We start from the raw sequence: 19,482 nt of genomic DNA, 5'->3' as shown, positions 1-19,482 counted from the left end.
TCTGCATTAACCATGTACCTACATTAATATTTACTTAAGGTTTCATTTGTACAAGCACTTTATTTATATTGTGCAGAATTTTTTCTTACTCTTTTTTACCATTGGTCGTGTTGTGCATATTACCTTGGCACTTCTCTCATCCAGTCTTACTGGTTTTTACTCTCCTGGGTGCGCGTCCTTGTTTGTATGTAATTTTATTTCATTATAATCATTGATGTTTCTTCTGTTATTGTACATGTTTAATAGAATAAATTGTATATTTAAATCATAATACACTAGACTATATGGTCGGCTTTCTTTTGCGTTTATAGTTCTTCCGTAATTTCTGACTGTCCACATACCATCACTTTGGTCCGGCTTCTTGGTAGCAGGGATATTACTTTCACTTGTTTGTTTATTGTAATTATAATAGATACCCTGCCAGTTTTTAAGTATTTCCTTTTATTTCATTTACTAGGAATATTAGTATCAAGTTTAATGATCCTAGGTTAGGGGTTCACAGAAGGGGTGCAGTATGAGTCTTGCAAAAAGGAGTGAGCAGATACACTGAGGGGTAAAGATTCCCCATGGGTAGATGTGGAGTGCCTAGTCAATGTAAGCAAACTTTTAGGTCATGCAATGCTCCTCTGGAAATTTAAGTATGCGAATAAGATCTTCAGAGTGGTAGAGGACTGGACCCACTTATTGGAAGTAGCAATTCTAAAAGTCAATACAACCCTTCAAAGGGTCTTGCCACATGACAAAGAATAAGAAGGCAAATCAGAAACACCATTTACAGACAAGTGTTTCAGAGTGTTTGCCACTCATCAGTGCAAAGTAGGAGGACTGCAGGAGGACAGGAGAAACTTTACCCCTTAGATCCTCTGTCAGAGCCTCTCAAACAGCTGCTTTCCGCTGAGGGGCAAATACCCTGAAACACGTCTGTAAATAGAGCGTCTAGTTTGGCTTCTTATTCTAGGTCATGTGTAAAGACTCATTAAACAGTCAATTTTTAGACTTTTAGGATTGCACTAGAATGCCTGTCCTCTTCCTCTCTGAAGAGGCTTTTTGTGGCTGTATCAAGGAAACAGTACATTTTGTAGATGATTTGCTGAGCAAAGAACACAATTTGGTTGGTAAATGGAGATGAAGCAGACCTGTATGATTGTGCAACGTGTCTACATGAAATCCTTGAAGCTCCACATGAATCGAAGTTGGCCATGTATGACATTATCTAGATCTATTTTGTTATCTCTTTGAATTTCCTTGCTTGTGCTTCAGCTATTTTTTCTTGCTGTACTTCCCGTACTTTACAGACCCACTTTTAAAACTTCCTCTTAAATTTACACAATCAGACTTGAGAAAAAAAAGTTAAAATAAGATCACACAGATATGAGAGCAAGTGACCACATATCACGTAAACTGAATAGGGCATTATTAGTGGAGCATAAAATACAGCTCGTAGCTGAAGCCTAAAAATACTCATAAGGAGCCTCTCATTTTGGAGAGCTAGCCTTGTGCAAAGAAGTCCGAGGAGGCACAGAATATTCTGCAGATGCTGGACAGGTTGTGGTGTAACGAGGACAAGACTTATTCTACGGTTTCGAAATGGAAATTGATATTTGACAGACAGTGAGAGCTGGTCTACATAACCTAGAGTGGAAGACATTTGGGTAAAGCCCCAAATCAAGGCATTTATAGAACTTCTTCCGAAGGCAAACCAACTGAAGGAACACAGAATGGATCAGAGGTCCTGCAGATATGTCCTGCTGCTGATACTCGGTAATAATCTATGTGTGTGTCTTGACACGTCTAATTACTATACAATTATCTAACTGGTCACTTTCCATGGACTATGATAAATGCTACAGAGTAATTTGCTATGAGTTTAGAGGTAATCTCATGGTTTGTTAGTTAATCTGTAAAGATAGGATAATGTGGATTATCATGGCCTACCAAGGCTGCATTATGAATGGTCTGCTCGGATTTCCATGGTTGGAAACAAAGAAAGAAAGAAGTGTGTATAAAATAGTCAGGATCACCAATTATAAAATATTGTACATTTTATTAATGAACACAATTTAAAATTATAAAAACAATTAATAAAGCAAAAAATGACCACCAGAAGGTCTGTGTAGGGATCAGCAATCCTCCTCCAATTTGCTTGCCAAAAACAGGAATTCCACAATAATATTGCTGTACAGTGATGAAATAGTCACAAGTTTGTAAGGAGTAAACATGAGGTCAGGACAGGCATGTAAATGACCTAAATGGGTGCTCCATCGATCACCATGCTGCCAGCAGGTTCCAACACAATCGTCTTATTATAGCATGAGGCAGTCATAGTAAGCGGCCTTCGAACCACTATGGCCGAGAGCTGATCTCCACTTCAGAAGCAGCCCATAGTGATCTAGTGGAGTATTTTATTGTCCTCCGACCCCATGAAAGGACTATTGAAAAGTGACCTTAACCCCTTTCTGACATTGGGCGTAATAGCATGCCCAAGTCGGAATCCCTCTTTTTGGTGAGGGCTCCAATGCTGAGCCCGCACCTTTCCGGGCACATGAAAGCTGATCTATACAGTTGACATGTGCTCTCAATAGCCGCGGGTGGATCCACAGGCGAATGTTAACTATTTAAATGCCGCTGTCAATCTCTGACAGCGGCATGTAACTCATAACAAGAAAACAATTCAAAATGCCAGAATTACGTATTTTTGGTCGCGGCTACATTGTAATAAAATGCAATAACGGGTGATTTGAAGATCATATCTGCACCAAATTGGTACCAGTAAAAATGTCAGCTCGGTGCGCAAAAAATAGGCCATCATCAAAAATGGAGAGTCTACAGGTCTCAGAAAATGGCACCATTTTTATTTTTTTTTAACAAAGTTTTGATTTTCTTTCACCACTTAAATAAAAAAGAACCAAGACATGTTTGGTGTCTGTAAACTTGTAATGACCCGGAGAATCATAATGGCAGGTCAGTTTTAGCATTTAGTCAACATGGTAAAAAAAAAAAAAAAAACAACTGTGGAATTGCACTTGTTTTTGCAATTTCACCGCATTTGGATTTTTTTCCCGATTTCCAGTACATGATATGTTAAAACAATTGGTGTCATTCAAAAGTACAACTTGTCCCACAAAAAAAAGCCCTCACTTGGCCAAATTGATCATAACATAAAAAAGTTATGGCTCTGGGAATAAGGGGAGCGAAAAACCAAAATGCAAAAACTGAAATATGGTCCCCCTGGTCGTTACGGGGTTAAAGATCTCAAGATTTTTTATGTTTATGCCATCAAGTGTATTCTGTGACCATGTGTGTTTGCAACAATCAAGCGTTAGGGCCTTTTTGTGGGAGAAAAAAACTGTTTATGTTAATTATTAGGTTCTGCAAATATTTCTGAAGAGAATCCCATAAACATCATTTTTCAAATGTAACACAAGGTTTTAAGAAGGGTGGAAAATATTATATTATGATTGCTGTATGCTAAATAAAATGGTGTACTCTGCTGTAGATGTTGACCATATCTAACCTACCATGATGATTCTGGAATGCAAGCATGTTACAGACGATTGTGCCAGCTTTATGCGTGAGCGTGTTGAAGCGTACAACAGCTGCAGGCTTATGCTTGCAATTTTCTTGAGTAGACAGCAAATGGTATTGTGTTAACTGTGACAGCTTGTTGATACGCGTCTAGTTCCTTTCTAGTCTGTACTGTTTGACCTTTTTGTGATGATGCAGATAATGATGGTTGCATGTCCCAAATAAAACTGTTCAACTTCTCATAATGCATAAGTAACAATGTTTCTGCTGAAAGGTGAAATCTGCAAATGAATTGTTGGTGTATTGTAATAAATTCTTACACTTAAAGCTCATTCAGACATCCGTTTTTCACCCATTATAGTCTATTGTGCTCTTCCCATGTCCACAAAAAAAATTTAGAGACAAGACTTTTTTTTGATCTGAGTCAATGACCACAATCATCCATACAATTCTTTGGGTTTGTGAAAATCACAGACAGCACATTGATGCCACAATCGGGGGCTGATGGATGCTATGGAAACCTGAAGCCAATGAATAGTCTCAGGGTTCCTGCCAATGTATGCGCGCACAATGTTTTTCAAGGAGTTTTTTTTTTCAAAAGATTCCTGAAAAAAGTGCTCAGCAAACACTTGGAAAACTTTTCCTATCCATTCCTGTCAAACACTGACCTGCTATTAATTCGTTCAGTCTTTTGATCCTTTTTTTAATTAGCTTTAGGTTTCCAAATAACTTTTCTAAAAGAACTTGAGCTATAAATCTTTAACATTATTTAGTATGTAGGTTGAACACTATAAAATAAAACATTAAAAAACACACCAAAAATGCTGTTTTTTTTTCATCATACTGCATCATTCATCAAAAGGTTCAATTCGTAAAAAATTTTTGTCACCCCAAAAATCGAAGATGAGCTGTGGCCACCGGCATCAGGGGCTTATCTTCAACATTCTGTAATGCTGTAGATAAGCCCCCAATGTATCCTGAAAGATGAGAAAAAGAGGTTCTATTATACTCACCCAGGGGCGGTCCCGCTGCGGTCTGGGTCCGATAGACATCGTGGTCCGGGGCCTCCTATCTTCTTACGATGATGTCCTCCTCTTCATTCCCTCTTCCTGCCACGGCTCCGGTGCAGGCGTACTTTGCCCTGTTGAGGGCAGAGCAAAGTACTGCAGTGTGCAGGCGCTGGGCCTCTCTGACCTTTCCCGGCGCCTGCGCACTGCAGTACTTTGCTCTGCCCTCAACAGGGCAGACAAAGTATGCCTGCACCAGAGCTGTGGCGTGAAAACAAGAAGAGGACATCATCGTAAGAAGATAGGAGGCCACGGAGCAGACCGCGACGCTCATCAGACGCAGACAGCAGCGGGACCGCCCCTGGGTGAGTATAATCTAACCTCTTTTTCTCATCTTTCAGGATACATCAGGGGCTTATCTACAGCATTACAGAATGCATTACAGAATGCTGTAGATAAGCCCCTGGTGCCGGTGCCAGTTCATCTTCGATTTTTGGGATGACAGGTTCCCTTTAAGAAAAATGTGGATTTCTCTAGAATAAGAAATTGGATCATAAACATTAATGTATCATTTTATTAAGCTTTCTATGACTTTCTATGTCTGTTTAGACAGCTTAGGGGGCTTAATCCTACAAACAGATGCTCTTTAAGGCCGGCCTCACACTAGCGAGTTTTACGGACGTATGAGAGGTGCAGAAAATACGGATTGCATACGGTACAATGATTCTCTATGGCCCAACCCCTATCTGCCATACTTTACTGATCCGTATTATATGGTCTTCTATGGCCGTAGAAAATCTCAGCATGCTGCGTTTGTCACCGTATTGCGCAAAAAATACGCCAATGAAAGTCTATGGGGGCGAGAAAAATACAGATTACACACGGACCAACAGTGTGACCTGCGAGAAATACGCAGCGGTGTTCTAGCGAAAAGCCGGAAATTCAGTGCGGTGTACAGTAAAATCACACTGACAGGTTAGAAATGAATAGCTAAGATAAATGTCTACACATAGTATAGGGGTATATATATATATATATATATATATATATGTCAGTGAAACACACATATTTATATTATTTCATACAGCGCTAGATAGCTTAAAAGCCGGTAATTCAATTGCCGGCTTTTGCTATCTCCTTTCCAAACCCGACATGATATGAAACATGGTTTACATACAGTAAACCATCTCATATCCCTTTTTTTTTGCATATTCCACACTACTAATGTTAGTAGTCTGTATGTGCAAAATTTGGGCGCTCTAGCTATTGAATTAAAGGGTTAAATCGCGGAAAAAATTGGCAGGGGCTCCGGCGCAATTTTCTCTGCCAGAATGGTAAAGCCAGTGACTGAGGGCAGATATTAATAGCCTGGAGAGGGTCCTTGGTTATTGCCCCCCCTGGCTAAAAACATCTGCCCCAGCCACCCCAGAAAAGGGACATCTGGAAGATGCGCCTATTCCGGCACTTGGCCACTCTCTTCCCATTCCCGTGTAGCTGTGGGATATGGGGTAATAATGGGTTAATGTCACCTTTCTATTGTAAGGTGACATTAAGCCAGGTTAATAATGGAGAGGCGTCAATTATGACACCTATCCATTATTAATCCAATAGTATGAAATGGTTAAAAAAAACACACACATTATTACAAAGTATTTTAATGAAATAAATACACAGGTTGTTGTAATATTTTATTATACTGGTAATCCACCTGAAGACCCTTGTCACCTGTAACAAATGTAAAAAAATCAAACAACAATATTCCATACCTTCCGATGATCTGTCTCGTCCCACGCTGTAAATCCATTTGAAAGGGTTAACTAATTTTACAAGCAGAAGCCTGCTAATGCAGCTGTACTCCTGCCAGTAAAACCCCAGGGGAATGAATAGAATGTAGGTCAATGACCTGTAGTTACCTTCAGTCGCGGTGATGCGCCCTCTGCTGGATGTCCTCATATGAACTCGAGCGTGGGAAAATATTCTGAAAAGTTCCCAGGCTCGAGTTCATATGAGGACATCCAGCAGAGGGCGCATCACCGCAACTCGAGGTAACTGTTAGGGAGTTATAAGGGTTAAAATTTGACCAGCAGTTTCTCATTTTTACAACACCAATATTTTTTAGGGACCACATCACATTTGAAGTCATTTTGAGGGGTCTATATGATAGAAAATAACCAAGTCTGACACCATTCTAAAAACTGCACCCCTCAAGGTGCTCAAAACCACATTCAAGAAGGATATAATGGAACTAGAGAGAGTACAAAGGAGGGCAACAAAATTAATAAAGGGGATGGGAGAACTACAATACCCAGATAGATTAGCGAAATTAGGATTATTTAGTCTAGAAAAAAGACGACTGAGGGGCGATCTAATAACCATGTATAAGTATATAAGGGGACAATACAAATATCTCGCTGAGGATCTGTTTATACCAAGGAAGGTGACGGGCACAAGGGGGCATTCTTTGCGTCTGGAGGAGAGAAGGTTTTTCCACCAACATAGAAGAGGATTCTTTACTGTTAGGGCAGTGAGAATCTGGAATTGCTTGCCTGAGGAGGTGGTGATGGCGAACTCAGTCGAGGGGTTCAAGAGAGGCCTGGATGTCTTCCTGGAGCAGAACAATATTGTATCATACAATTATTAGGTTCTGTAGAAGGACGTAGATCTGGGTATTTATTATGATGGAATATAGGCTGAACTGGATGGACAAATGTCTTTTTTCGGCCTTACTAACTATGTTACTATGTTACTATGTTACTATGTTACTATGTTATTAACCCTTCAGGTGTTTTACAGGAATTTTTGGAATGTTTAAAAAAAATTTACATTTAACTTTCACAAAAAATTTATTTTAGCTCCAATTTGTTTTATGTTACCAAGGGTAACAGGAGAAAATGGACCCCAAATGTTGTTAAACAATTTGTTCTGAGTACGCTGATACCCCATATGTGGGGGTAAACCACTGTTTGGGTGCATGGCAGAGCTTGGAAGTGAAGGAGCGCCATTTGACTTTTCAATGCAAAATTGACTGGATTTGAGATGGGACGCCATGTTGCGTTTGGAGAGCCCCTGATGTGCCTAAACATTGAAACCCCCCACAAGTGACAACATTTTGGAAAGTAGACCCCCTAAGGAACATATCTAGATGTGTGGTGAGCACTTTAACCCACCAAGTGCTTTACAGAAGTTTATAGTGCAGAGCCATAAAAATAAAAAATCATATTTTTTCACAAATATGATTTTTTCGCCCCAAATTTTTTATCTTCCCAAAGGTAAGAGAAAAAATTGGACCCCAAACGTTGTTGTGCCATTTGTTCTGAGTATGCCGATACCCGACATGTGGGGATAAACCACTGTTTGGGCGCATGGCAGAGCTCGGAAAGGAAGGAGCGCCGTTTGACTTTCAATGCAAAATTGACTGGAATTGAGATGGGACTCCATGTTGCGTTTGGAGAGCCCCTGATGTGCCTAAACATTGAAACCCCCACAAGTGACACCATTTTGGAAAGTAGACCCCCTAAGGAACTTATATAGATATGTTTTGACAGCTTTGAACCCCCAAGTGTTTCACTACAGTTTATAATGCAGAGCCGTGAAAATACAAATTCTTTTTTTTTCACAAAAATTCTTTTTTAGCCCCCAGTTTTGTATTTTCCCAAGGGTAACAGGAGAAATTCGACCCCAAAAGTTGTTGTCCAATTTGTCCTGAGTACGCTGAAACCCTATATGTGGGGGGAACCACCGTTTGGGCGCATGGCAGTGCTTGGAAGGGAAGGAGCGCCATTTGGAATGCAGACTTAGATGGATTGGTCTGCAGGCATCACGTTGCATTTGCAGAGCCCCTGATGCACCTAAACAGTAGAAAGCCCCCAGAAGTGACACCATTTTGGAAACTAGACCCCCCAAGGAACGTATCTAGATGTGTTGTGAGAACTTTGACCCCCCAAGTGTTTCACTACAGTTTATAACTCAGAGCCGTGAAAATAAAAAAATCATTTTTTTTCCACAAAAATTATTTTTTAGCCCCCAGTTTTGTATTTTTCCAAGGGTAACAGGAGAAATTGGACCCCAAAAGTTGTTGTTCAATTTGTCCTGAGTATGCTGATACCCCATATGTGGGGGGGAACCACCGTTTGGGCGCATGGCAGAGCTTGGAAGGGAAGGAGTGCCTTTTGGAATGCAGACTTAGATGGATTAGTCTGCAGGCGTCACATTGCATTTGCAGAGCCCCTGATGCACCTAAACAGTAGAAACCCCCCACAAGTGACACCATTTTGGAAACTACACCCCCAAGGAACTTATCTCGATTTGTTTTGACAGCTTTTAACCCCCAAGTGTTTCACAACAGTTTATAACCCAGAGTCGTGAAAATAAAAATTAATTATTTTCCCACAAAAATGTTTTTTTAGCCCCCAAATTTTTATTTTATCAAGGGTAACAAGAGAAATTGGACCCCAATACTTGTTGTCCAATTTGTCCTGAGTATGCTGATACCTCATATGTTGGGGTAAACCCCTGTTTGGGCGCACGGGAGAGCTCGGAAGGGAAGGAGCACTGTTTACTTTTTCAACGCAGAATTGGCTGGAATTGAGATCGGACGCCATGTCGCATTTGGAGAGCCCTGATGTGCCTAAACAGTGGAAACCCCCAATTCTAACTGAAACCCTATCCCAAACACACCCCTAACCCTAATCCCAACCATAACCATAACTACACCCCTAACCCTGACACACCCCTAACCCTAATCCCAACCGTAAATGTAATCCAAACCCTGAGGCTACTTTCACACTAGCGTCGTGTGACGTACGTCGCAATGCGTTGTTTTGGAGAAAAAACGCATCCTGAAAAGTTGCCCGCAGGATGCGTTTTTTCTCCATAGACTTGCATTAGCGACGCATTGCGAAGTATGGCCACATGTCGCGTCCGTCGTGCGACGGATGCGTGGTGTTTTAGCAGACCGTCGGCACAAAAAACGTTGCATGTAACATTTTTTTGTGCGTTGTGTCTGCCATTTCCGACCGCGCATGCGCGATTGGAACTCCGCCCCTTCCTCCCCGGACCTTACAATGGGGCAGCGGATGCGTTGTAAAATTGCATCCTCTGCCCCCGTTGTTCATTTTTTTTGCAGTTTGCGTCGGTACGTCGGGCCGATGCTAGTGTGAAAGTAGCCTGACCCTAACTTTAGCCCCAACCCTAACTTTAGCCCCAACCCTAACCCTAACTTTAGCCCCAACCCTAACCCTAACTTTAGCCCCAACCCTAACTCTAACTTTAGCCCCAACCCTAACTCTAACTTCAGCCCCAACCCTAACTCTAACTTTAGCCCCAACCCTACCCCTAACTCTAGCCCCAATCCCAACCCTAACTTTAGCCCCAACCCTAACCCTAACTTTAGCCCCAACCCTAACTTTAGCCCCAACCCTAACTGTAGCCCTAACCTTAACTTTAGCCCCAGCCCTAACTTTAGCCCCAGCCCTAACCCTAACTTTAGCCCCAACCGTAACTGTAGCCCCAATCCAAACCCTAGCCCCAACCCTAGCCCCAACCCTAACCCTAGCCCTAACCCTAACCCAAGCCCTAACCCTAGCCCTAACCCTAACCCCAACCCTAATCCTAGCCCTAACCCTTGCCTTATCCCTAACCCTTACCCTAGCCCTAGCTCTAACCCTAACTTTAGCCCTAACTGGGAAAATGGAAATAAATTTTTGTCCCAGGGGGGACATCACTGTATAGTGACAGATCGCTGATGTGACACTTTGCAGAGCTGTGTCAGATCAGCGATGAGACGTGCCCTGCTCCTGGCTTACCAGCAGTGGCTCTGGGCAGGCACATGGTAAGCCACCTCCCTGCAGGGCCCGGAAGTAGCCCCGCGGCCATTTTGGATCCGGGGCCTGCAGGGAGGAGACGCTCGGTACAAGGTGAGCACATCTTCTTGTACCGATCATCTTCCTTATGCCCCCGGAACACTGCGATCATGTTTGATCGCAGTGTGCCGGGGGTTAATGTGTCGGGTCCATGACCGCTCCTGGCACATAGTGCCGGATGTCAGCTGCGATAGTCATCGGCCGCACTCACATCGCATATGATGTACTATCCCGTCACGGGGAATTAAGTTCCAGGTCACCTTGATGGGATAGTACGTCATATGGGATTAAGGGGTTAAATATGGTTCAGGGAATTGGCATGCGGTTAAGCTATTTTAGGAAGATTTCATCTGTCAATTTGGCAGTTTCTGTTCTCATTATTTTTCCCTTTTTCTATATTGGTAAATTATGAAAATATTTTTTTTTTGGCTGCTACAGGATTCAGAAATCTAATATATAATTGCCTAGAATACTACTTCCTGCAATTTGTGCCAACTTCCGTGGCTTTGTCCGGAGCTAATGTCCGGAGCTAATGTCCGGAGCTAATGTGCGGAGATAATGTCCGGAGCTAATGTCCGGAGCTAATGTCCGGAGCTAATGTCCGGAGATAAGTGACGTCAACAGTGTCCAGTGTCTGATTGGTTGCCGCCTGCTGCGAGCGACCAATCAGAAACGTGCCGTACTGTGACACACTCCGCCCGCCATTTTGGTGTGATTTTTGAATTTTTACCTCACAGCAAGTTTCTACTGCGTGGAGGCGGGCCCAGTGACGTTGCTCTTCAAGCTCCTGCCGAATTTCGTCAAAAAAATGATAATACCATTTACCAAAACTATATATATTTAGTTGTGAAGTGGTTCAGTGACATTTTCACACCAATTTTGAACTTTTGTTTGGTGGTTTCTCCATATACTGCCTATTATTTTTGTTCTTTCTTACTATTATTTATTAATTGTATTATTCTTACATTTGAATAAATAAAGTATATATGGATTCTAGACTCCCGATTCTTTAGAATCGGGCTGCCATCTAGTAATTTTATAAATGATTACAGAATCGCCCACAGTAGTCACAGCAAATTCAACATATTGTATCAGCCATTTATACCCTATAAATGGTTATATAAACCAAGGCTCCTAAGGTTAAAGGGAACCTGTCAGCAGGATTGTGCTCACCACCCTTTAAACACTGTCAGGTTGGTGCCGTTATTGTCACTTGGTTACAGCGATGGAGCGGAGCCAGAAGACCGCAGCGTCTGGTTACTCCTACTCCAGCACTGAGAAGAAGCACTTCTCTGTCTTCTTAAACATGTTTATTTTTTCCGGCAGAATGGAGGTTAATCGGCCATGTTGGAAATCCCTGTGCTCACAGTTGTGCTTGGCTAGCCACTCCTTTTCCGTATATAATCTGGGCTCTATTACTAATCCTCTTCAGAGTTAGCTTTTGCTGCATGGCTAAAGGAGGGGGAGAAGTTGGTATGAGGAAAGCTGGAGGAGTTATAAGTGACTGCTGCTTGGTTGGTACTCCTGATAATTCCTTATTCTTCCCTATTTTGGTTTCTTCCCCTTCCTACACACCCCGGTGGATTCCTCTGTTAAATTTCAGTGAATATTTTGTGTGTGTGTGTGTGTATAATTTTCAGTTACCCCTTGTCTTTGTTGCTCTGTTTGTCGAGTTGATGTACTGAGGGGCAGAGTACTGCCCCCTTTTCCCTGGGTGGCGGAAGAGAACAGATGGAGGGCTAACTAAGGACATAAGGCAAGGGCGTAGGTCCCAGCATCTTCTCCATCTGAAGTATCCCAGGGGACAGCACGAGTTAGGGTGCCCCCTAGTGTTAGGGTCAGGAAAGGCGCCCTCAGTCCCGGATCACCCGACAGCTCTGTCGTGACAGTTATACTGATTAAAATGATACCTGGAATGATGAAATCCATCTTGTGGTTGTTCTTTCATCTTTATTTGCAGTTTTCAGTTAATGAGATTCTCTTGCTTTGGGAAGGGGCTGTGGGCGAGGCTGTGGGTGGGGCTGATGGCCGGGCTGTGGATGGGGCCTGATATTTTTGTAACACCACAATAGTATATTTAGTATGTAAAATATTTGGCAGATCAGCGAGGGATCAGTGACCTGTCAAAAGCCAATACAGATGAATATGTAAGCAGAGCACCACATAAAGCCCTGCCCACAGGCTGCCCACAGCTCTGCCCACAGACCCCCACAGCTTCGGAGCACCAGAATCTCACTAATTGAAAACTACAAATACAGATTAAACAACAACAACAAGACGGATTTCATCAACCCAGGTATCATTTTAATCAGTATAACAGCGCCAATCTGACAGTGTCTGTACTATACTGAGCAAAATCCTGTTGACGCGTTTGCTTTAAGTTCCCACCATGACTTTTTGGTGAGTTTTTGATGTTGCATATTTTCACTGAGCAAAAAACCCAAATCATCAGCATCTTAAGCTATATTCATGCATTGATTATTTGGATGCAGAAGTTTCTGCACAATTTCTCTTGGCAGGCAAAACACAGCTGAAAATATATGCGTTGTTCACTCATTTTTTATGTGTTTTTGTTCAGCAATGATGGCTTTTTGTAGTTTATAAAGCTAGTTAAAATAAAAGAAAGTAAGCTTTTATAAAGATACAGATAGATAGATACAGCTCTGGCAAAAATTAAGAGACCACCACATCAAAATCCTGTCATGGGCAGCCCAATTTCCGGACCTGAACCCCATTGAAAACCTCTGGAATGTAATCAAGAGGATGATGGATAGTTACAAGCCATCAAACAAAGAAGAACTGCTTACATTTTTGCGCCAGAAGCAGTGTGAAAGACTGGTGGAAAGCATGCCAAGACGCATGAAAGCTGTGATTAAAAATCATGGTTATTCCACAAAATATTGATTTCTGAACTCTTCCTGAGTTAAAACATTAGTATTGTTGTTTCTAAATGATTATGAACTTGTTTCTTTACATTATTTGAGGTCTGAAAGCACTGTTTTGTTTTTTCATTTTGACGATTTTTCTTTGTCAGAAAAAACTAAGAAATGTATTGCTTGGAAATTCGGAGACATGCTGTCAGAGCTTAGTTTATAGACTAAAAGAACAATTTACACTTTAGATAGATAGATAGATAGATAATAGCTAGATATCTGGTAGATATATAATTTCTCAACCCCATTAACCTAATAAATAAATGAAAAAAAGTGTGACCCCCCCCCACAGTTTTTGAAACGAGCAAAGGTAAAGAAGACAGCTGTAGGCTTATATTATCAAGCAGGGAAGGTCCACGGTTCTTGGGCTCTTCCCAGCCTTAAAATACCAACCCACAGCCACCCCACATGAGATGCTCCAATTCTATCGCTTTGCCTTGGCTTTTCCCGATTACCCTTGTGCATTGGCAATTGGGGTAGTGTTAGCTGGGTTGATGTCAGCCTTGCAATGTCCAAAAACCACAGCTAACATAAAGCCCTGGTGTTTGTAGTGGAGAGATGTCTCTTAGACACTCCCATTACTAACCAAGCAATAAAAAGCACACACACAAGCAAAAAAACACTTTATTTAAATAAACACTCCCTGATACCTGAGAAAAAAAATCAAACACAGCTACGACGTAGTTCACCAAATCCAACGTAGTCCAGCAAATGGAAATCTGAAAAGAATATACACAGAAAACACAGAAATAAAGCAAAGACACGGTCCCTCGTTCACCACTTTATTACAAAAAAAAATTCCCACGCAGGTCTGACATAGTCCACTGAATCCGAAGTACAAAGCCTATGGAGCCTCGTTCTGTCACTTCATAAGCTTTGCAAACAGCCACTTCTGGGACCCGGCGGACCTAAAGAGCGATGATGTCAGAAACTCAGTGACATCACCTCTCTTCATAGTCGCTGGGTCTTGCACAGCGCAGCATGACCCTGAAGTGGAAGTGACAATGACCACAGTGACTACATTTTTTCATGAATTAAGTAAGATCCCAAAACAAGCAATTATGCAATACATATGACAAACTTCCATGTTATTCCGTGGTTTATAATCACTCTTTGTGCTAGTTGCTATTAGCATGTTAATCTGGCCACGCCAAAAGATTACGGCTCCAGAGCTGAATGAAATGTCTTTTTTTACTTTTTCATTTCTTTTCTCCGTTGCAGAGATATTAGCTTGCAAAGTTTAGATTATAATTTATGATAAATCCAAGCGGGCATTATCAGAGATTCTTCTCTGGGAGCATGTACTTTTTCCCCTGCATGTCATTAACCAATGTTAAGCAGAAGGCAGGGTAATAAAGAACACAGTCCCAGGTCAGAGGAACATACATTCTCCTGTGAGACACATAATGACAGATAGTACAGAGCAGAACACTTTCGATGTCAGACAGAATTGTGAGAGGAGAGCAGCTGCTGCAGATGTGTTTGCAATCACACTCAGCTGAGTTCTCATTCCACTCTCTCCCCCACACTGACTACCATGAGATGAAAGCATGAAGTGTTTGTAATCAAACACATCCCTGTCCTATACTCCACAATACGTACAAAAATCAGGTCTGAAAATAGGGCTGTCTATCATTATTTCTGAAAGGAGAATATATGGTCTTCTTTCCTTCTAGTCTGTCAAACCTCTGGTAACGCCCTCTTGAAATTATCATAAATTATAATTTAAGCTTTACATGCTAATGTCTCTGCAATGGAGAAGATACATAAAAAATAGAAAATCAATTATATTAATCTCTACAGTCACTATTCCATGAGGTGGCCACCTTGAAATGCAAAAAAATGACTAAAGGACTTCATTAAGGACACACAAAAAAACTGTTTTATATGCAAATGCCATAAATATAGAAATAAGACATGAGTAATATATACATATATCATCAACATCTAATATGAACAGTCAAGTTGACCCTCAGTAATGGCAAACACTGTACTTTTCTGTTGCTTTGTTGCAAGACGTGTGCATCTGAAGGGAGGCAAAGGGCCAGTTTGCTGTGAGCCGGAACTGAGTTTCGTTACCCTGAAACCCTTCTTCTAAACAGGAGTCAGTAATGTGTGTGTGGTGCAGTGAAGTTGGTTCTTTACTCACTCTTCCTTCAGGACTACCTTCTGCCTCTCCATCCATGGGATCGTGTCCAGCTGTAGCTTCAGACAAGACAAGAGACTGTAAGTCCAGGTTAACAGGTTCAACTTTGCTGTGCAATTTGGTTACACACATCTGCAGCATACAGAATAATATATAGTCCCATTTTAGCAATGTTTACTTTGCTTCCTAGCCTGTCAGTCTTCATCTTCTTCTTACCTGACTTGTCCCTAGCCCAACTGCCCTAGCCGGCCTAGGGACTCTCCTCCTGGCATAACAGCTTCTCTGAGGATCACATCCTTTCCTTTTTCTGTGACCCGGCTGACATTTTCCTCACAGAGGAGACAAGGGTATGGCTCTCAATACCCTTTCCGGACCTCAAGGCCAGGACTGCCCCAGCATCCAGACAAACCTCAGAATGTGTCCTCATGCTGTGTGGAAACTTGAACTGACAGCACCAGATTAGCTCTTTGGCATCGGACTCTTCTTGCTCCTGCTAGCACTGTCTTGTCGAGCTTGTACTTTCCACTCCACCCTCTCTCTGAACTTACACTTGACTGAGTCCTGGACTCTGACTGACTGAACTGAAATTAACTGCCTGTAAGGCCTGTTTCACACGTCTGTGCCTCCGGTACATCTAGTGACAGTTTTCTCACGTACTGGAGACACCGACACACGTGAATGGGTCTATGCACATGTCAGCGTGTTTTGACGGACCATATGCCCATGTGCAAAACATGCAGACATGTCTGTTTTTACCCGGACACAAATGTGCCACACACCAAATGTGCCACACACATGCACAAAGAGAACAGTGTAAACTGTCCTCCATGTGCACGGATGGCCACGGGGAAGCAGCGCTACTGTAAGCTCTGTTCCCCTGCTTGTGGTGTTGAATGCGGCTTTCATCCATTGTCCCCTTCTCTGCTGGCGAGCAGGGGACACTGAATGAAAGAAAAAAAAGACGTGTGGTCCCCCCTATATTTTAAAACCAACCTGGCAAAACTCACAGGTGCGGGCTTCTTTTCTCAGGCTGGTAAGGGGCCAAGGATATCGGCCCCCCAGCCCAAAAAGTGCAGCCCGCAGCTGCCCAGGAAAGGTGCATCTATTAGATGCGCCAATTCTGGAGCTTTGCCTGGTTCTTCCCACTTGCCCCGTAGCGGGGGACAAGTGGGGTAATGAGGGGTTAATGTCTCTCTCAGCAAGAAGATGGGGTACAGCCAGGACCAGCTGCTTGGAAAGCATCACCAAACCAGGGATTGAAGCTTAAAAAGGACATTTTGCATATTCCGTGTGCTTTCTGGGAAAAGCAAAGACAGTCTCCCTCAGCAAGAAGATCGTTGGGTACAGCCAGGACCAACTGCTTGGAAAGCATTGCCAAACCAGGGATTCAAGCTTGAAGAGGACAATTTGCATAGTCCAGGTGCTTTCTGGGAAAAGCAAAGAGAAGACACACAGCAAGTTAGCAGAATCTATGAGCAACTTGGCAGATGTGACAACCAACATGATGAGCTGCAACATGTGCTACATGTTCATAGATCGACCAGAAGAAGAATCCAACTTCACCTGCCAGAAGTGTAGACTACTGGCCCTTTTAGAAGAAAAGGTGCGGGGTCTGGAAGATAAAATTGCAACTTTGAAACTCATCAAAGAAAATGAAGATTTCCTAGACAGAACAGATGCATCTCTACTGGTTATAGAAGGTGAAGAAACTGTCAGAGAACCTCCAAAAGCAGATGAGTGGCAGAATGTGACAAAAAGAAGAAAGAAGACTATGGAGACATCACCAACCACACAACTGAGAAACCGATACCAATGCCTTGTGGAGGACGAAGATGGCACACCTAAGGATGAGGCACTACCAACAAGCAAAGAAGAAAAGGGCATACAGCAACACCCAGAAGTGACACCAAAAAGTACAGCCAAGAAGCGAAGAAGAGTGGTAGTGGTGGGAGACTCATTATTGAGAGGCACAGAAGCAGCCATCTGCAGAACGGACATAAATGCAAGAGAAGTATGCTGCCTTCCAGGAGCGAAAATCAAGGATGTGACTGATAGGATACCAAAGCTCTTCAGTTCCAAGGACGTTCACCCATTTCTTCTGATACATGTTGGAAATAATGACAAGGCAAGGAAGGACCTACCGACAATCTGCAAGGACTTTGAAGAGTTTGAGAAGAAAGTAAAGGAACTGTATGCACAGGTAGTTTTTTCTTCTATCCTTCCAGTAGACGGGCATGGCATCAGGAGATGGAACAGGATTCTTGATGCGAACAACTGGCTAAGATGATGGTGCAGTCAACAAGGATTTGGATTCCTGGACCACGGTGTGAACTACCTGTACGACGGACTCCTCCAACACCTCAACAAACCTGATAAACACACATTCACCAGAAGACTTGATACACTCATCAGGAGGGCATTAAACTAGAAGAAGAGGGGACAGGAAGAAAAACATTAGACTTGAGCATGAAGTCAGAAAACATACTGTTGAAGGATATGAGGTGCGGCAAAGAAGACCCAAGACAACATACTCGGAAGGGAGGTAAGAAAATTGCCAAAACAATCCACTGGGAGGAGATTGGAACACAACAAGATCCTCTAAGCTTCATGCTCGCAAACGCCAGAAGCCTGACAAACAAGATGGAAGAACTAGAAGCAGAAATATCTACAGGTAACTATGACATAGTGGGAATAACCGAGACATGGTTAGATGAAAGCTATGACTGGGCAGTTAAGTTACAGGGTTACAGCCTGTTTAGATAGGATCGTAAAAATCAGAGAGGAGGAGGGATTTGTCTTTATGTAAAGTCTTGTCTAAAGTCCACTTTAAGGGATGATATTAGCGAAGGGAATGAGGATGTCGAGTCCATATGGGTCTAAATACATGGAGGGAGAAAAATAGTAACAAAATTCTCATTGGGGTCTGTTAGAAACCCCCAAATATAACAGAAATCATGGAAAGTCTACTACTATGGCAGATAGATGAAGCTGCAATCCATAATGAGGTCCTTGTTATGGGGGGACTTTAACTACCCAGATATTAACTGGAAAACAGAGACCCGCGAAACCCATAAATGCAATAGGTTTCGTGCTAATAATCAAGAAAAATTATCTTTCACAATTGGTGCAGAATGCAACCAGAGGAGCAGCACTTTTAGACCTAATACTATCTAATAGACCTGACAGAATAACAAATCTGCAGGTCGTCGGGCATCTAGGAAATAGAGACCAAAATATTGTACAATTTCACTTGTCTTTCGCCAGGGGGACTTGTCAGGGAGTCACAAAAACACTGAACTTTAGGAAGGTAAAGTCTGAGCAGCTTAGAGATGCCCTTATCTGGTTGACTGGGACAATGCCCTCAGAAATAAGATTACAGATAATAAACGGGAAATGTTTAAGAACATCTTAAATAGGTACTGTAAGTGGTTTATCCCTTGTGGGAATAAAAGGACAAGAAATAGGAAACACCCAATGTGGCTAAACAAAGAAGTAAGACAGGCAATTAACAGTAAAAAGAAAGCATTTGCACTACTAAAGCAGGATGGCACCATTGAAGCTCTAAAAAACTATAGCGAGAAAAATACTTTATCTAAAAAACTAATTAAAGCTGCCAAAAAGGAAACAGAGAAGCACATTGCTAAGGAGAGTAAAACTAATCCCAAACTGTTCTTCAACTATATCAATGGTAAAAAAAAAAATCATAAGTAAACGTGTAGGCACCTTAAAAAAGAATGGTTGTAGATGACGAGAAAAATATATTAAACACCTTCTTCTTCACTTTATTCATGGAGGAAAATGAAATTCTAGGTGAAATTCCGAGACAAAGAAAACCCTATCTTAAGGGTCACCAATTTAACCCAAGAAGAGGTGCAAAACCGGCTAAATAAGATTAAAATTGATAAATCTCTGGGTCCGGATGGCATACACCCACGAGTACTAAGAGAACTAAGTAATGTAATAGACAAGCCATTATTTCTTATATTTAGGGACTCTATAGCGACGGGGTC

At 42.1% G+C, this 19,482-nt stretch overlaps 1 protein-coding gene across 1 annotated transcript in view; it reads left to right on the top strand.

Moving 5' to 3' along the window:
* Nucleotides 1-1,410: 1,410 nt before the first annotated feature.
* The window catches only part of LOC138677011 (adhesion G protein-coupled receptor E3-like), a 148,397-nt gene continuing 130,325 nt past the window's right edge, over nt 1,411-19,482 (top strand). The window contains exon 1 of the mRNA XM_069766787.1: nt 1,411-1,761. Coding sequence (XP_069622888.1) covers nt 1,719-1,761 — 43 coding nt within the window. The 5' untranslated portion in view covers nt 1,411-1,718. The remainder of the gene's footprint in view (nt 1,762-19,482) is intronic.

The sequence above is a fragment of the Ranitomeya imitator genome, chromosome 4 (assembly GCF_032444005.1).
Source record: "Ranitomeya imitator isolate aRanImi1 chromosome 4, aRanImi1.pri, whole genome shotgun sequence".
NCBI lineage: Eukaryota > Metazoa > Chordata > Amphibia > Anura > Dendrobatidae > Ranitomeya > Ranitomeya imitator.
Note: the sequence above shows the minus strand (reverse complement) of the source record. Positions and strands in the feature narration are given on the sequence as shown.